The sequence below is a fragment of the Phyllostomus hastatus genome, unplaced genomic scaffold (genome assembly GCF_019186645.2).
Source record: "Phyllostomus hastatus isolate PE091 unplaced genomic scaffold, TTU_PhHast_1.1 phas_scaffold_317, whole genome shotgun sequence".
NCBI lineage: Eukaryota > Metazoa > Chordata > Mammalia > Chiroptera > Phyllostomidae > Phyllostomus > Phyllostomus hastatus.
In genome coordinates, this window is record NW_025334023.1 from 6,718,614 (window position 1) to 6,735,970 (window position 17,357).

The 17,357-nt window shown below is 45.4% G+C and overlaps 1 protein-coding gene across 2 annotated transcripts in view; it reads right to left on the bottom strand.

Moving 5' to 3' along the window:
• Positions 1-17,357, bottom strand: part of TENM4 (teneurin transmembrane protein 4) — a 737,235-nt gene that overhangs the window by 128,592 nt on the left and 591,286 nt on the right. For both annotated transcript variants that reach the window (XM_045817894.1, XM_045817893.1), the window contains one exon: positions 11,213-11,413. In XM_045817894.1, coding sequence (XP_045673850.1) covers positions 11,213-11,413 — 201 coding nt within the window. The remainder of the gene's footprint in view (positions 1-11,212; positions 11,414-17,357) is intronic.

Genomic DNA, 17,357 nt, shown 5'->3' on the forward strand with positions numbered 1-17,357 from the left:
TCCTCACCTTGATCCAGTGTTCAACATACTATGTACTTTTCCTTTTGTTTATTTGTCTATTTGTCTATACATCTTCCATCCATCCATCAGCCCACCCATCTGTCCATCCACCCAACCATCTAATCATCTAACCAGCTATCCAGTCACCAGGCTGGCCATCCATCCATCTAACTAACTGTGTGACTTGGGCAAGTTACTTCATCTTTCTGTGCCTCAGCTTTCTCTTCTGCAAAATGAGGCATAGACACCAACTTCTTAGGGTCATGTGAGGCTGACATGAACAGCATGCTATGGGCCTAGTATATGCATTCTTTCATAAATACTCACTACATAGCAACTATATCACACTTATGTGCTGGAAAGATCCAGGGGAAGGGATGATGTGAAGATACTTGGGAGAGCAAGGGGATGATGTGAACAACTGAGGTGCCTCTCAACAGCTGAAGAGGACTGGATACAGAGCACAACGAGGGACAGGCTTGGTGGGCACCTCATCCTCTGGGGACAGGTATGTATGTAGAGACCCATGCGAGGGATGTGTGAGGATAATGGAAAAGCACATAACTAATGTTTCAGTGTTCTCAGTAAGATAGAACTCTCTGCTGAGCAGGATGCTGATCAATAAATGTGGAAGTCTGAAAGAGCCTCTTGGGAACAAGAGCTGTAACTCACAAAGTACAAGAAGAACTGCAGCTGGGAGGGCCCAGGAGTCACTAAAGATAATGAGCATGATGTGACTTGGCTTACAGCACTCAGAAGCCCAACTCCAAGATCAGAGATGGTGAGTGGTTGGGATGTTGCTGGGTTTTTCAAGGTGGATGTGGAAGAAAGGCACAGAGACAGGGAAGCTGTGAGTGATAAAGTAAAAGAGCTGGAGGCGAAGGATCATGGGAAGAGCAGAAAATGAAGGAGGAGGGGAAGCCAAGGGAGTGCTGACACTGGGCAGGAAGGAGCCTGGCTGTGGGCAGGGCACCTCCTCGAGGTAGGTTTAGGGTAAGACTCAAAAAGAGGAGCAGTTTTTGTGGTCAGAGAATGAGAAGGCACCTCAGAGATGCCCTCACATTCTGTAGACAGGAAAACGAGGTCCCTGAAAGTGGAATGCCTTGTCTTGTGCTGCACAGTGACACACATGTCAGTACTCAAGCAGTACTGACAAGTGACACACATGTCAGTACTTGATGACTGTCTCAGGAAAGAGTCATGTAAAGGCCCAGCCAGACAAATGGCTAAAAGGGAGGCCCAACCACACTCTGGTTTCTCCCCTGTGTCTCTGCACACGCTGTTTCCATGGTCTGGGGTTTCCTTTACCCCAATCTTTACATGTTCAACTCCAAATGTGCTTCCAGTTCTGACTCCAATGCCCCCTCCTCCTTAAAGCCTCTTTTCGGTTCCTCAGCTAGAAGACATTTTCTCTTCCTGCATCCCCAAGGCACTTTACGGGCACTTTTCTTTACCAGGGTTGTTAGTGTTGCCTCCCAAATCCTGCCATCATTGTATTAAACTCTGTACTCTACAGTGAGTCTTACACAGGAAATGGATCTTCTGACTGTGCTCACGTCGTGCCAGATTCCAGTGGTATGAGGCGGGTGCCTGACCTAACTATTGCACAGAACAGAGGCTTGGATGTAAGCAAGCTGGCCGAGAGAGCCTGCTCTGTTGCTTCCCAGATATGAGCAAAAATATCGCACACCTCTGACTTTAACTTTTGTCATTTATAAAATGACAATAATGATACATATCTACCAGAATGTTAAAACTGATTTAAAAATATATGGGGTTGGTACAAGTCGGGTTACAGTTGTGAGTACATGAAACACAGAGTTGATAAAGTTATTGCAATATTCATAACCCGCACGTCTCTTTCCATATGAACAACAGCACACCTACTTTTGCCCACCCCTGTTTTGCACACCTACTATGTGTCAGATACCTCTAGACTGGGGATTCAGAAATTATAGCTAATTATTCCTATCCTCAAGCAACTCTAGTCTACCAATGCTTAATGAGCACAAAGCTGGCCACCCTGTCCGGTGTGCAGTAAACCAATTACACGTTCACTTTCTCTCCCACAGGCCACATATCCCTACATTTTGAGCAAATAGGCTCGAATATAGCACCTACTCTCCCTCCCTCCTTCTCTCACTAAATTGGGCAGAGGGCTTTTTAGTCTCAGTGCAGGTTTCAGGAAGAAGCCAGAAGGGAAGGAAGGTGCAGGAAAGGAGCCTCCTCACAGTAATTAGTCTCCTTTTGACATTGAGGTCAAACCCAAGCCACTTTCCTGTGCTTTTCAACTTCCGTCCCCAGCACCCAAGAGTCCGAGCTGCTCCAAGCCATGGCACTGTTCCACAGATCGAGATGGCAGCTTGCTAATGAGCCTTGGAAACCACATGGCCTTTCACCTCGCTCAAGGAGCCTGGGAAGTCTTCAAACCACACAGAAAAGTGGATTCCAGTATGTCGGTGCAGAGTGGTCTCCACACTTATTTCCCCCAGGACTAGGATTTCAAGCTTTGTGAAGCACCCATCACGAGGAGTAGTAGGCCACTGCTATTCATCTTAATTGGAGGGCATTGGGCTTCCTGATCAGAAGTGTTCCGACCTAGCTTGGAGGAGGTCTTCCAACAGAGTCTGACTTTGCTGAAGGATAACAAGCTAGGAAAGGGCTGGTGTGCAGAGGAGCCATGAATGTGACTGGATGTGTATTTTCAGCCAGGGCTGGCCCACGTACCCAAACCACACTGAAAGGAACCAGAATGGGTGAACTGAAAACACAGCTGATATTCAATGTCCTTCCCAAAGCTGTCCAACCCAGATATCCCTTGTAAAAGGCCCGCTTTTCCACCTAGTCACGTGCTCATCTAACTCTCTCCTGAACACCTCCACCTGGATGTCCCCCAGGTACCACAAACTGTGTGCCAATATTAGTTTGCTGTTGGAAGGGGTACAGGAAATGTCAAGCTTTGTAAAACCAAATCTGATTGTGTTTCACCTCTGCTTAAAACTTTTCAGCGGCTCCCACTGACAGATAAAACCTAAATTCTTTCAAGACCAATCATGATCCGATGCCTGCCAACTTCCCTCACCTCTTCCCCTCTCACCACTGCCCCAGATACCCTAAGCAAAGCCGGTGCAAACTACGGGTCTTTCCTAGAAAATGCCATGATCTGTCCCATCTTTGTTGCAAATCTTTGACTTCTGCAGCATGCTCGTCTCCTCCTTCTGCCTCTGCCAACTCAAATCCAACTTCCATGACCCACCTTAAATCCCACTTCTTCCAGGAAGGTACCCTGATCACCCCAGAAAGCAACTCCTCTTCTCCTTGAATGCTGGTAGTATTGCCCAGTACAGTACTGGTCATGATTCAGTGTCACATGGTTCCTGGAAATGGTACCAAACGAAGTGGTACTTTATAAGCCTGTTACCTGACTCATTGACAGTATCCACATAAACCTTGGTAACAGCTAATGGCAAAGTTATGCAGGGGATAAACAGGGGCTCTGAAGCCAGGGAAGGCTGGATTGGAATCCCTGTTTTCCCAGAGTGTCTTTGGGCAAGTCACCTAAGCTCTCTGGACCCTGGTTTCCTGGGAATAACACCATCTGCAATGTCAGAGGCTTATGTATTTGTTGTTCGAATCAATCGTGAAGCACATACATGAAGGAGCTCTGTTAAACTTCCATTCAAAGAACAGTTATTATTTTAAAATTACCAGTTATCATACCAGCAGTTTGATTCAGGTAGACAACCAGAGATTTCGTGTAAGATATCAGCTTGGGCATCCAAACAGAAACCCGATTCAGAAACCCAATTTCAGGAGGGCTTATATTTGCATACTAAAGAGCTCCAGTTCTGATAGAAAATGTTCCAGGGCTGTCGGGGGAAATTCTACTAAATTACCAAGCTGTCAGCTCCTGGTTTATCAACCTTTAACTCTGGCAGTATTTAGGAGTATGCCTGTCTGGGCCCAATTTCCCAGTATTTGATTAAATGTTAGGAACTGACCATCTCATTGTGCTTAAACCTCCACTCTCCTTTCCTGACAACGGGTGGGCTCTTCTCTGCCTCCTTCTGACACCTCCTCTTCTTTCTCTGCCTCGGCATCAATCTCTCAGATATTTATTATTCTGAACTTTGATTTTAGGCTAGCACTTGCTGTTGGAAGGGGTACAGGAAATGTCAAGTCTCAGTGGATATTATTCCTCGCGTGAAATTCTAACCTTGAGTTTCCCCTCCTGTAACATACCTATACAGAAATAGCCTAGTGTGATCATTTCCTTTTGATGTTTAATTGGATGTCAGTGCTGTGCTTTCTGGGCTGAGAAGCTAATGCTGCTCAGAGAAGGAACAATTCCAGCTATAGACAAATGAGACTTGTAACAGGGGAGAATGCTCGATGCTGAATCTAATTTTCTCTCCCATCCATGAACATAAGACAATTTCTCTGGCATTAAAGCTTCTCACTCAGTCTTTCTGTCATTAATAAGAACTAAATTCTGTTCCCTCGAATTTAAATGTAATTATATTTTGCCTCGTAAATAAAATTGAATTACCATTTTCAAAATTTAGCACTAATGCAACTGCTACGTTTAGAGCTTTAATTTTTTTAACCCTGTTGCTACTTTCAGCTTATTCGTTTTTAAGATATTGAGCTTATTTTGTGGTCAACTGTGACTTAGTTTGATTAGAGCATTTCTGCTCCATATCCATCTATCCATTATTGCCATTAATTATGATTGAGTTGCTTTTCTTTTTGGTAGGGGAAGACAGTAATAGAGAAGAAATGGAAAGCTCAGAGGACCTGAGCTTGAAATCTACAAGGTCCCCCTAAGTGAAGGTAGAACCTAGGCCAAATTGAGCTGAGAGACTTCAAGAAAAGGCTCTGATGTGGAGTCCAAAAGGGAAATCTACAATGTGCATGAAAACACTTCTTTCATCCAAGATTTCCAGCAAGGCATCTGGTGGGCTCCATGATTTGGACCCTGCCTACCTTTCTGACCTAACTTCCTACACCCACATGTGGCTGCTGTTCTCTCGTCAGTCTGAGGTGGGGCTGTACACACAGATGGTGCTCTGCATAGCTCTCTATACTTCTGCACACACTGTTCCCTCTGCCTGGACTCGTCCCCTCCTATGTCACCAGAGAGCCCCCTTCAGTACCCTGTCAAGGTCTGGCTCACCGGTCTCATCCCTGGGGAGGACTTTTCCAGCTTCCTCTCTCATTCCTGTTTTGGCTGAGCTCACTGCTCCTGGCTTTGTGCTCACAAACCCAACTGTACACATATCAGTCAGAGATCTTATCATGTCTTATGATTAGGTGTCGCTTCCTTTATGGACAGTGGCTCTCTGATTCTCAGTGCCTAGATCAGTGCCCACACACAGGGAAGCCAGAAAAGTTCTTGAGTAAATGAAGTAGACAATGTGTGTGTCGGGTATGTGCAGGCATGCAGGTGTGCAGCCTGGAGCTGGGCTGTGTGCTCTCTCCAGAGGCTGTGTTCTCCTCTTGAATGGCACTCAGGAAGCTCATTATTCTGGGAGGAGGCTGATGCTCATGCTTTGTGGTCCTCGTTCTGTTACTTGGGGATAGGTGTGCCAGTAAATTAATGACTCTTTATCTAGACTTGGTAACCAGTACTGGTGGTAGACAATCTCAGAAATCAAGCTTCTGAGAGAGTAAGCAAGTTGTTCAAGGTCACATAGGCCCACATACAGGCCTGGTTCTGAACCTTTTACTATAAAAACTGCCTTCAAGCTTAAACTTTATTAGAGTCTAAGTACTATTTGGCTAATTTAGATTAAATCATGCATTCTAAAAATGTATACTAATACTTTATTTACTGAGTGCTTACTGAGTGCCAGCCACCATGCTAGGCATTTTTTTCATACATATTAAATCTAATTTGAAAAACAACAATGCAAGGCAGGTATCATTAGCTATATTCTCTGGACAAGCTGAGTCTTAAAAGGCTGGCTTGGTCCCACTCCAAATCCCATGCATTTGTACTGCCTGCATGCGATGCCTCCAAGCCTGTACTGCTGAGTCTCTAAAACATCTCCACCTGTTGTTTCATGAAACTTAGTTGCAACGAAATGATAAGGTTCATAACCCATCAGCATGAGCATTTTATAGACACAGTCTCTGCCATGTATTGCTTCTATGAGCCAGTGACCAAAAGGAATAAGATGTCGTGAGAGGGCCTTCCCCAAAGAAGTCTTTTAAGGAAGACTACAGAGAGCTCACAGAGCAGTGGAAATGAGGATGAATTTATGAGGCTGAGGACAGTGGCCACTAGGCTGGGGCGGAGGAGAAGGAGACCTGAGGGAGAGACAGTGGAGGGCGAATGACGGGTCCAAGGGGTCACATTTGAAATGCATCCTGGAAAATGCCACAGAGCCTGAAATCTCCTTCAGAAGGCATTAGGGCCTGACAAAAAGGGTAGGCTTTTCCAATTTTAAAGACCATTTCAAAGATGGCTTTCCCCTTTCTGAAGTAGCTCCAAGCCTAAGATGAAAAGCCAACACAAGCTCTTGGGGAAGGGATGGGGGTAGTCGTTCTGCTGGGCCATGTGGCCGCGCGTGCCACTTTACACAAACGCTGGGGAGGAATCCAGCCCAGCAGGATGCAAGAGGTGAGCTGATGCCAGCTCCTGGGGGGGCACTGTGCATGACACTAACAGGAGTTAGTTTCGGAAAGTGATGGAGAAGGAGCCGGGGGACTTGGTTTCAGCCCTGCAGAGTGGGTCGGGCGGCAGGAGTCCTGTGGGAAGAGATAAGACTGTCTGTCTGTCAGTGTGCTGGGATCTTCCTGGGCAGTCAGAGCTTGTAGCTGCAGCCCCTCCCTCCCCTTTGATCTTCAGTGGATAAGTCATTCATTCAATGATCACTGAGGACCTGATGTGTGTCAGGCCCTGTGCTAGTAATATCCATGGACCCTGACCTCATGGAGTTCAGAGTTTGGCAGAAGAATGGCTCTGTTACAATACATTGCTCGATTTACCACAGAGCTGAGGAGGGTGCTTAGGGCCAGATCTGCCACTTGCTGACGTGGGGTGGGGGTGGGGGAGGAGGACACTGGCAAGGAGTTTAACTTTGCTGAGCTTCAGTTTCCTTAGGTGGGAAATGGAACTAGTAGTACTTCCTTCACAGGGTCCTTCTGAACCTTAACTGAGGGGATGGCTGTAAAGCACTGAGTTGAGTACCTGGTATATGATAAGCACTGAGAAACAGATGGCTCTTTAGTTAAAGCTACATCCTGTGGCTTGTCAGGGAGAAAGACAAAATTACTAACAAGGAGACCTCTTTGGATGGGAAGGGGGCTCGAGGCAAGAGCTGAGGGTTTGGCAACAATGGGTGTGGACTTAATTCAAACTCTGCCAGTGATGAGCTGAATTATTTTAAAATCACTTCCCCTCGCTGATTCTTTCCCATCTGTAAAACAACAGCAGTAGCATCACCTCCACCACCACCATCATCATCATCACTGCCACTACCCTCAGAAGACCGAAGAAGTGAAGGCTCACTGGGTCCGGAGTTTAGGGTATGTTGGGGATATGTAGGTGTGTTGGGGATATGGGGTGGACATACAATCTGTGCTCTTCCAGGACACAGGAATCTGTTCAAGCAGCTCTCTTGTGTGGTTTGTCAGGAAGGAAAACCACATTAATGAAGCTACATTTAAGGAGGGATTTCTGACGTGAGACTAGAAGCCAAGTTGCTGGGAACCCAGGGGTCTCAGTAAAGAGTGCATAAAACCTGACTTAACTGTTTCCATAACCCTAACCAAACTGCTAGGGAACTTGTCAGCTCGCATTTCATTACAGGCTGGTTGTTGAGAACCGGGCATGCTGATTTAAGCTGCTTTCATTAAACCCTCTTCTCCATGCCAAACAGCAAGAAACCCATCTCAGTGAAGAGCTAGTCTTCCTTCCTAGGCATGCCAGACTGTGGAGGCCCATTTCTGCCAAGCCTGCATCCTGCAGTCAGTGCTGATGGTGCAAGAATTACTTTGGATGTGTCAGCCGGCCTGCAGCTCCTGATGGGAAGGCCCTGCCCCAGCCCCGCAGTCCGGGAGCCGACAACACAAACAACACGGCTAAAGCTGCCACTCGCTGGTGTCCTAGTTGTGCCAGACACTAGATTAACCACTTCACCTACATTTCCTCACTGAATTCTCATAAAAGTCCCACAGTAGTTTGACCTAGAAGGAAACTGTGGGTCAGGAAGCTGAAGCAACTTGCTGAAGCCATTCCAATATGGGGAGCAGGTCTTCTGCAACAAAGTCTAGTGCCTGTTCCGATGCCCTGACTCCCTGAACAGGGAGCCCCTTGGCGATGGTCCCTGAGTCAATAATGAGTCTTACTTCACTCAGTAAGAGCACCCTTGGAAGGGAGGGCGGAGAAAGCCATGAAGTGCTCGCTCTGGGCAGGCACTCTTCTACGTGTAGACACACACTGTATAATTTAATGATTATATAACCCTCTGAGGTAGGCACTGTTATTAACTCTACTATTCAGATAAGGAAACTGAAGCCAAGAAAAGTCAAGTACCTTGCCAAGGTCACATGGCATGTGGTGGGACCGGGATTGAGCCCAGGCAGGCCCTGCCTACCCGGTAGGGGATGTAGAGAGAGAGTCACCATCTGAGTGCTTCCACTCACCTCCAGACTGGTTCAGGAATGGCAGTGACAGCTGAGGAGAAGCAGTGGCCTGTGGGGCAGTGGCCTATGGGGCAGGAGCACAGGGGCCTGGGAAGTGGCCAGGCTGAGGCCCTAGGCTGGACGTAGCTACTGGCTCGTCTCGGCATGTACCAGGGCCATGTGACTCAGGCAAGGTGCTGCAACTCCCTGAGCCTCAATGTGAATGGGGATAATGATGAGCCTGTCATGCTGCCTCACGGGGTGGCGGTGGTGGCTGCTGCTACTGCTGCTGCTGCTGCTGCTGCTGCTGTTGTGTGTGTGAAATGTCTTTCTATGCTGTGAGGCAACGCAAACTGTTATTACCATTTCAAGGGGAGAGAGTCATTCTGAAGCCATCTTTTAAAGTCCTGGCCTTGTGGCAATCATGTTTTAGTCAATTATAGGTTAGAGATTTAAAGCTACAATCGACATGTCTGAAAGGGCACATCTTACTGTGCCTCTATCAAATTTCTTCGTAATATCAAGGGCCCTCACCAATGGATATTCCAATCATAACCATAACAATAGCTAACATTTACTGAGCCCATATCATGGGCTAAGTAGCATGCTAAGTGCCTTTTCACATTATTTTAAATAATTCTTCAACAATAACTCCAGAAGGTAAGTACTATTATTATCTCCATTTTCCAGCTTAGAGAGGTGAAGTAACTTACCCAAAGTTATAACCAGTCAGTAGTAGGACCAGTGTTTGAACCCAGGTCTGTTGGACTTGGGGACCATTCTCAACACATGAAGCTCTTTTGCCTTTGTGAGTGAAGCCACATGCATGCTTGAGACCAGTTATGGGGAGTGGTGTGCACAGAGGTGAGAAAGATGAACTCTCACAATTTTATTCAAAGTCCCTTCTGGAGATTTTGTTGTCTCCTTTTGCAGGGCCAGCTAAAGGGTGCATAGTGATCTCACCCAAAATGGTACCTACGTCCATGGGAGGCTGTGGATTCTCATTGGGGATCAACAATGTACAGACACGTATATACCTACCATAAATTAGCTTTGTGGCCACATAACGAACGATACAACCCAGCCTAGCTTTAACAGAACCATTTATTATATTGCTATAAACAGAGCTATATAAAAAGAATTATTTATAAGACCCTGTGCATCTGTGTTTGCAATCATGTCTTTACTCAGGCCTTGCAAACTTGGATAAAAGTCCAATTCAGACTGCATTTTAAACATCAATTCTCCCATCAACAAGGAAAGGCAAGTCAAAATATTCCAAAGGAACCACTGCTGCATGGATCTCATTTTTGCCAAAGGTCTCAAACATCCTTCCTGACCACCACCAGAATTGTCAATATACAACATAATGAGCTAATTTAGCTTCACTTTGTTTAAACAGCATGATAGGGTAGGGAAAGTGATGGGGTGGAAAACACAAAACAAAACTCACACGCAGCCAGAGATGCTATCACTTCTTAGCTGTGTGGCATGGGAAAGATTACTCAAAATTTCCTGGGTCTAAGCTTTTCCATCAATTGATTTCTCTTCCTTTGTTTGTTTGCTGTTCCCCCCCTTCTTAGCATGTGAGCTCAGAAAGGTGGGAACTTTCTTAGCTCTTCATCCCTTCTGATTAGAAGAGTGCCTAGTACATAGTAGGTGCTTGGTAAGTACTCACTGAGTAAAGTATTATGTAAATTGGTAAAAGAGGGATGATGATGCCATTCTCACAGGGGTTTTGTGTGTGTGTGTGTGTGTGTGTGTGTGTATTTAAATAGTGGACACTGTTTAAATGAGATATTAGAAGTGAACATACCTACTACATACCAATATGGTGCTAGGTGATTCACATTTTCATTTAATCCTCACCTCGAGAGACTCTATAAATCACAAAGTGGTTACAAACAGAGGGTACCAATATAATTATCCTTTCAATTTTGTGTAAGCCCTGTGGTGAAGCAGATATTACAATCAAGATGACATTCAATCATATGTTCGTTCATTCATTCATTCATTCATTCACCAGTGTTTACTGAGCAGCCGCTGCGGGCCAGGCCTAGTCTAAGTCCGGGGAATGGAGAGGTAAGTAAGACAGGTTTACTGTCCTCATGGAACTTACTATAGTCACACAGAGGATCTAGCCAGAAAGGCAGTGGGGGTCAGACGACAGAGAACCCAAGTACTACGCTAAGTTCGGACTTCATCATGAGGAGTGGGTAGAACCAAAGCTCCGCTCTGGCATGTCTCACTAGGCACACTGCTCCCTGTGTTATTGCCTCTAGGTAATAACGTGAGGGATGAGTTTCAGTGAAACATCTGTAAGTAGGATTAACATGGTTAAGGGCAATGTTTTGACCCCGAAGGCCACCACTATGAAAGGAAGAATGGGAAGACGTGGTTTTTCAATCCTCTGCCCATCTAGGAGTAGAGGTTAGAGACTAAAGTGTTCAGTACATGGGGTGCACACCGTTCCGAGTCTGAGGACAGCGTCAGGGCATCGATCGGGACCAGCTGGTGAACACGCTACAGCAGAAACATCCTCCCTCCATCTGTGCTGCACCCGTCTTCCCCACACATTTACCGATAGAACAGTCGTGTCCAGTCCAGTTGGGGTCACAGCTACAAAGCCCGGTGTCTGGGAGGAAGGTTCCGTGGCCCGAGCACTGGTCCAGGCACGTGGCCCTGGGTGTCTCGCAGTTGGTGCCTCCCCATCCCACGGAGCAGTGGCACTCGCCTCTCACGCAGACGCCCCGGCCAGAACACGTGGGGTCCATGCAGTCCACTGTTACATGGAGGAAAGAGAGCACAGGTAAGTGGCTGGCCACGGTGAGGCTTCTTTAAGCAAAGTCCCATACCCTGTAGTGGAGTGAAGGGGCTTCACACACTCTGGTAGGACACACATTTCCTGTGGTGAGGCCACTTAGTATGGTGAAGAACAGTAACACTAGCGAATGGTATGGGTTCCCTGACTCTACCTGTGATTGATGTTTCCCTCTTTGTCTTGGTTCCCTCACCTGTGAAATGTGGATACAAATTCCTACCTCTTGGTTTGAGGGATGGACAGAGTAAGAAATACATATCAAGTGTTCACATAGCACCCAGTGCCTACTGTATCTGTAATAACTGCAATAATCGAGGCTAAGACTTTGCTTTGTGCCTTTTTGCATGCCTGCCTCCTAGAACAGTGCCGACAGAGGAGGTACTCAAAATATCCCTGCAGAACAAACTATTACTGTTTTCCACTTCATAATGCAGTTTTATTTACACGGATGTGGTACTAAAATAGATTTCTTAATTTAAATGAGAATTTATTTTGCATTTAAATTTCATAATGTCTTTATCATCTTGTGATTGATACAAACTTTCAAACCTCACTTTCCAGACAGGCACTTGTCTTGAGAAATGTTTCTAGGCAAGCATTTCAACGGCTATTCAGAGTCATATGTGGAGGCTTTGCACAGCTTGTTCTCATGTGGTGGGGGAACTCCATGGCGATAGCTCACAGACAAGACACCCCTGCAGGCCCCTGGGGCCCGAGGTCAATGTGGTCTCATGAGGCCACCGAGGAAGAGGGAAAGGGGAAGAACACTGTGGGTTACCAACTCTTTGCTTGTACTATAGGAAGTACTTTACTAACTTCATGAGAATCCATTTCTCAACAACCCAGTGAGGTAAGATGAGGAAACTGAGGCTCACAGAGCTAAATAACTTATGCCAGATCATACAGCTAAACCCTGCCAGAGAGGAATCTGAAGACAGATCTGTCTGATTCTGAATCTAATGATAGTTCGGTTACTGGGGCTGATTTTCCTAAATCGATGCTTTAGTTACAGGGCTGTACAAAGCCAGCGGAGACTTCTAATCTTCCATAAAGTATTATATAGAAAAAAGTGGAAGAAGAGGATTTATCATGTGGCTTCTGCTCACCCGGAAAGTGCAAAAGGCAGCAGAGAGAAGACAGAATGGGCAAAGGGAGTTGGTCCACGTCTCTACTCAACCAAAAAGTGTGTCAATCAGTTTTGCGTGTTGGGTGGCAGGGGACTCTATTCATCTTGCAGTGGTAAGGGCAGAGCGGTGTCCTGGCAGGAGCCCCACCATGTTGCTGTTGGGAAAACAGTGCTGATGGGGCCGCCACAGTGCAGTCAGTTAGCTCCTGTGGGAATGCGTGAGGAAGCCCTATACTGCAAAGAAGAGATTTTAGCATTTGAAGTCTGAGACCCTGAGTTCAAGGGTCACAGGACAAAATGCACTGGTTCTGTGACCATGGGCAAGTCACATATCTGCTCTGAGCTTCCATCTATAAAGCAGGTATGGTAAATTACCTGTCTCTCAGGTTTCTCTGATGACCAAATGCCATTGAGGGTTTAAAAGGACTGTATAAACCGTAAATTGCTGGAAACAGTTGTTTTTCTGTCCTATCAGGACATTCAGCAGCATGACTTAAGCAAACTGTGGTCAGAGCTCATTTATAATTCAGACATGCTTGTACTTTATTTATCAATTAAATTTTATAACCCAGCATATTTGACTTTTGCACAAAAGACTGGGAAACCCAGCCTGGTTATATTAGTCTCAGACACAAATGAGCAGACTTTATAAATGGCAACATTCTGGGAACAGGCTGTTTATTTTGAGGGCCAGCTTATTAAGAAAGCTCTTTTACTACTTAGGTTTTTAAAGGAGTTCAACTTAATGACCTAAATGATAAATAAGAAGACCAGAGGTTGGGAGCAACCACTTGCTAAAAACATAGTCACGACAACAAAACAGCAACAATAACGATCAATTTAAATTTAGTCCCTCTTATATACCATATTTTGCTATTAAACCGTGTGTGTGTGTGTGTGTGTGTGTATCTATATCATCTCACTTAACCCTAACAACTATTTGATGTAGATTTCATTACAGTGCTCATTTTCCAGATGAGGAAACTGAAGCCCAGACAGGTTAAATAAGTTGCCCTAGATCACACAGTGGTAATTCAAATTTGAATCACTCTTGGCTAGTACAGATCTCTTGTGATTTCCTTTAAAATTTTATTGGTTCAGAAATACATTTATTCACGGATGTAGACATAAGCACATAAAATGGTTAAAAAAACAGGAAAACAAGGAAAGAAATAGGGCAAACTGGAGAATTAATAAAGCCAAATAAAGGCAAAGAGTCTCTTGTAGTCTCAGGACACCGTTTAATAATGGTTCAAGCATGGCCTGTGGGAGTGCCTGGTAATTAAAAAAAATAAAAATAATAACAGTGATAAATTTTCATGACTTGCCTCAGATCTCAGAATCTCAGAAGGATTATTCCAGCCCATTAGGCTACTATCATAATTCCCTAGATCCAGAGAGTTTTCCAATTTTAAAGGAAATGAGTCAGCAATTTCTATCCTAAGACCTATAAAGGTATTTCCGGCTCCATGAATACCTGACCCCAGCCTTGGGTTGAAGCTGTCTCTGAGGCGCCCTTAAGGTTGAATCTATAAATCTGCACTGTTAGCAAGGAGGCTGAGAGGATGCCAAGTTTAGCACAAGGCCCTTGGCGTCACAGTCCTGTTCTCCCTCAGACACAATAAGTCTGCTAGGGACCCAGGAACCAGCAAAGTGAATCCTGCAATCTCAGAAGATCATTCAGACAAGGAAAGATCAGAGGGAACTGAGGAGAGACTACCTCCAGGCAATTCATTATCAATTAATCATCACTGCTGAAGGTCAAAGTGAATGAGGCACTCCAGGGAAGTTTCACAGAGGACTGCACCTCTAGGGAAGGTTGCTCCAGGAAGCTTAAGCTGAACTGGCTGAGGATCCTGCCGGGAGAACATTGTCATCCTGTGTCATCATTGTGCAGCCTGTGCATCCTGAACATAGGGCCATCATCTATGCTGTAGTGACGTTCTGACAAAGAGATCCTACATCGGCTATGGACCTGCCCTCCCTTCCCTGGGCCTCTGGGGCAACAGGAACCTTGGGATGGGATGAGAGTGGTCCCTTTTCATGACATTGGATGGTTTCCCACGTGATAACTATCTTGCAGGGAACTGTGCGTAACATGGGAGGAATGGACTGCACTTCATGTAGACAGTCTTACTTAAAATTTCTCCTTGGAAGAGGTGCCAAGCAGTTATATTTTTTTCCTCTAAAGAGCTTGCTGCTCAAGCCAAACTTTCTTGGAGGAAGCTCAGCCTGTTGATGAAATGATGAGGCCTGTATGGTTAGGCTATAAACACAGCTCTTGTTTCAAAATGCTCATACAGGCTACTAGGTGCTCTTCAGGACCAAAATCATAGTCTCACTTTTCACTGCAAAAGGCCTAAGTTGTTCTCTTCTGCCCCTCCCCCAACTCCCTCCAAGGGTCCTGTTGGCGTGGTTTAGGCTTTAAAAAAAATATAGGGCAATAAACTTCAGAAGAAGGAAACGGGAGAGGGGGGGAAAGTAAGCTTGTTAGCTGATGTTTTATAAACACAGTGAAACCCCTTAGAAGAGAGTTGAGGGAGGAGGGGAGACAGGATGGGGGAAGCAAAGGCCCCAAGAAACCCCCATTATAAACACAAGGACTATACAATGACGCTTCACCAGAGAAATAGAAATAATAAAGGGAATCAGTACCAGATGGCCTTCCTCAGAAAAGAAAGCAGGAGTAAAAACATTTCTTTTCAAATAGATAATGTAAATCAAAGAGCTAAACAACCTCTTTTTTTCTCTTTGTAAGTACCCTTGTGCTCTGGGGCACTGTCCAGGGCCCGCAGAGCTGGACAACTTCCCCTCCTTGGCCCACACAGCATGGTGGGGTTGGCGGGGTTGGGGGGGGCAGCCCCACAGTTCCAAGAGGAATCTCCTCTTTGTTTTTCTTTCCTTCTCAGAGTTTTCACCTCAAGTGACCAAACTGAAAAGGGAAAGCAGATGAAGGTCACCATTGTCAGGATGAGAAAGCCAAGTCCCTTTGTGCGAGGGGCTGGCCCGCCTCCTCTCTCAGACGTCCCCAAGTACTCCGCACCCATGTTAATGGGTCTGAATCAGGACCTCCAGTCACACTTAGGGTTTACAGATAGTGTGTCTCTTAGGGGCGATGCTTTTCAGACACCAGTTCCTTCTTGTGCCCCACTCTTTTAAATGGGCCTGTTATAGTCACTCTCTCTTTTTTTTTAGAGAGAGTGAAGGCTCCGGAGGGGACTATCTGTTAAATCCTGAATGAGTTTAGAAGACTTGCTCTCCTTGGAGCTTCTTCCACCCAATGGAGAAGGTGCTAAGGGCCCTAGGGGAGCTAAAGTCTATTAGCATCATCCCTCAGTTCCAGTGGCCAAGTCCATCCATTGCAAAAGTACTTGGATGCAAGGAGTGTAGTAAAACAGGAAATGTGCTTCAGTTGTCACCAGAATAATACTAATAGGAGATAACATTTATAGAGCATTTACTATGTGTCAGAAACTGAGCTAAGTACTTTACGTGGGTCATTTAATTCACTCCTCTCAACAGCTCTCTGAGGAAGGAATTCCCATTTTATAGACGAGGGAACTGAGGCTAGTTATTGGCATAGCCATGACTCAAACCTACATATCATTCCTGAGTGTGTGCTCTTAAAAGCTACTCTATATTGCTTGTGAATAAGACACCTCCTTTCTTCTGGAAATTCTACGCAGCCAAGAGGGGAGAGTACTGGATCAGAAGTGAAAAGACCTGGGTTCATGAACCCCAACCCTGTCACCAGTTAGCACTGTGACCATGGTGATGCCACTGCCCATCCCTGGGTCTGAGCTCCTTAACCGGTGAAATACAAATATTTACTTATCTCACCTTGTTAGATTTCCTAGGGAAGAACTGATGCCATGGTTATATCAGCAGTTCACTTTCTAGCCTTGATCTATATAGGCATATAAGGTCTGTCTGGAAAAATTCTGGCCACTGTTAATGTAATGAGAATGGTTTGTGGGACATTGGTGTAACCTGACAGCCAAGGAGAAGGGATGGTTATGCTTGAACAATGACGACTTCATTGTACTAGTCAGTGGGGGCTGTGGACACCATTGAGTGAGCATGTGTACTGTGTGGTCATTGTATTCAAAATGACTGAATCAGTAGAGCAATGAATCTACATCAAATTTGTGTTAAGCTTGAACATTCCTCTGTGGAAATTATTTGAATGATTTAGAAGGCCACAGCTATGGGCCATTGGTGATTGAAAGCTTTGTCATGACAACATGCCTGTACATGTATCACATCTTGTGCAGGTTTTTGGCAAAACACCAAATCACCCAGGTGACTCAGCCCCCCTACAGCTCAGATTTGGTGCCCTGCAACTTCTGGCTTTTCCCAAAACTAAAATCACCTTTGAAAGGGAAGAGATTGCAGACTATCAGCGAATTTCAGGAAAATACAATAGGGCAGCTGACAGCAACTGGGAGAACTGTGTAAGGTTCCAAGGTTCCTACTTTGAGGGGGACTGAGGCATTATTGTCTTAATGTACCATGTTTCTTGTATCCTGTATCTTCTTCAATAAATGCCTCTATTTTTCATATTACATGGTGAATACCTTCTGGACAGACCTTGTATATTTACCTTATGAAGGCGAGAGACATGCTTATGAGCACCTCAAAGCCACATATATGAACACACACATAAATATGAAGGAGGCAGAGTTTGGAGATCTAAAATAAACTTACAGTTCAGAAATGGGGAGCAGATAAGCTTAAAAGGAGTAGAAAGAACTTGGGGTATGGAGACAGAAAGACTAG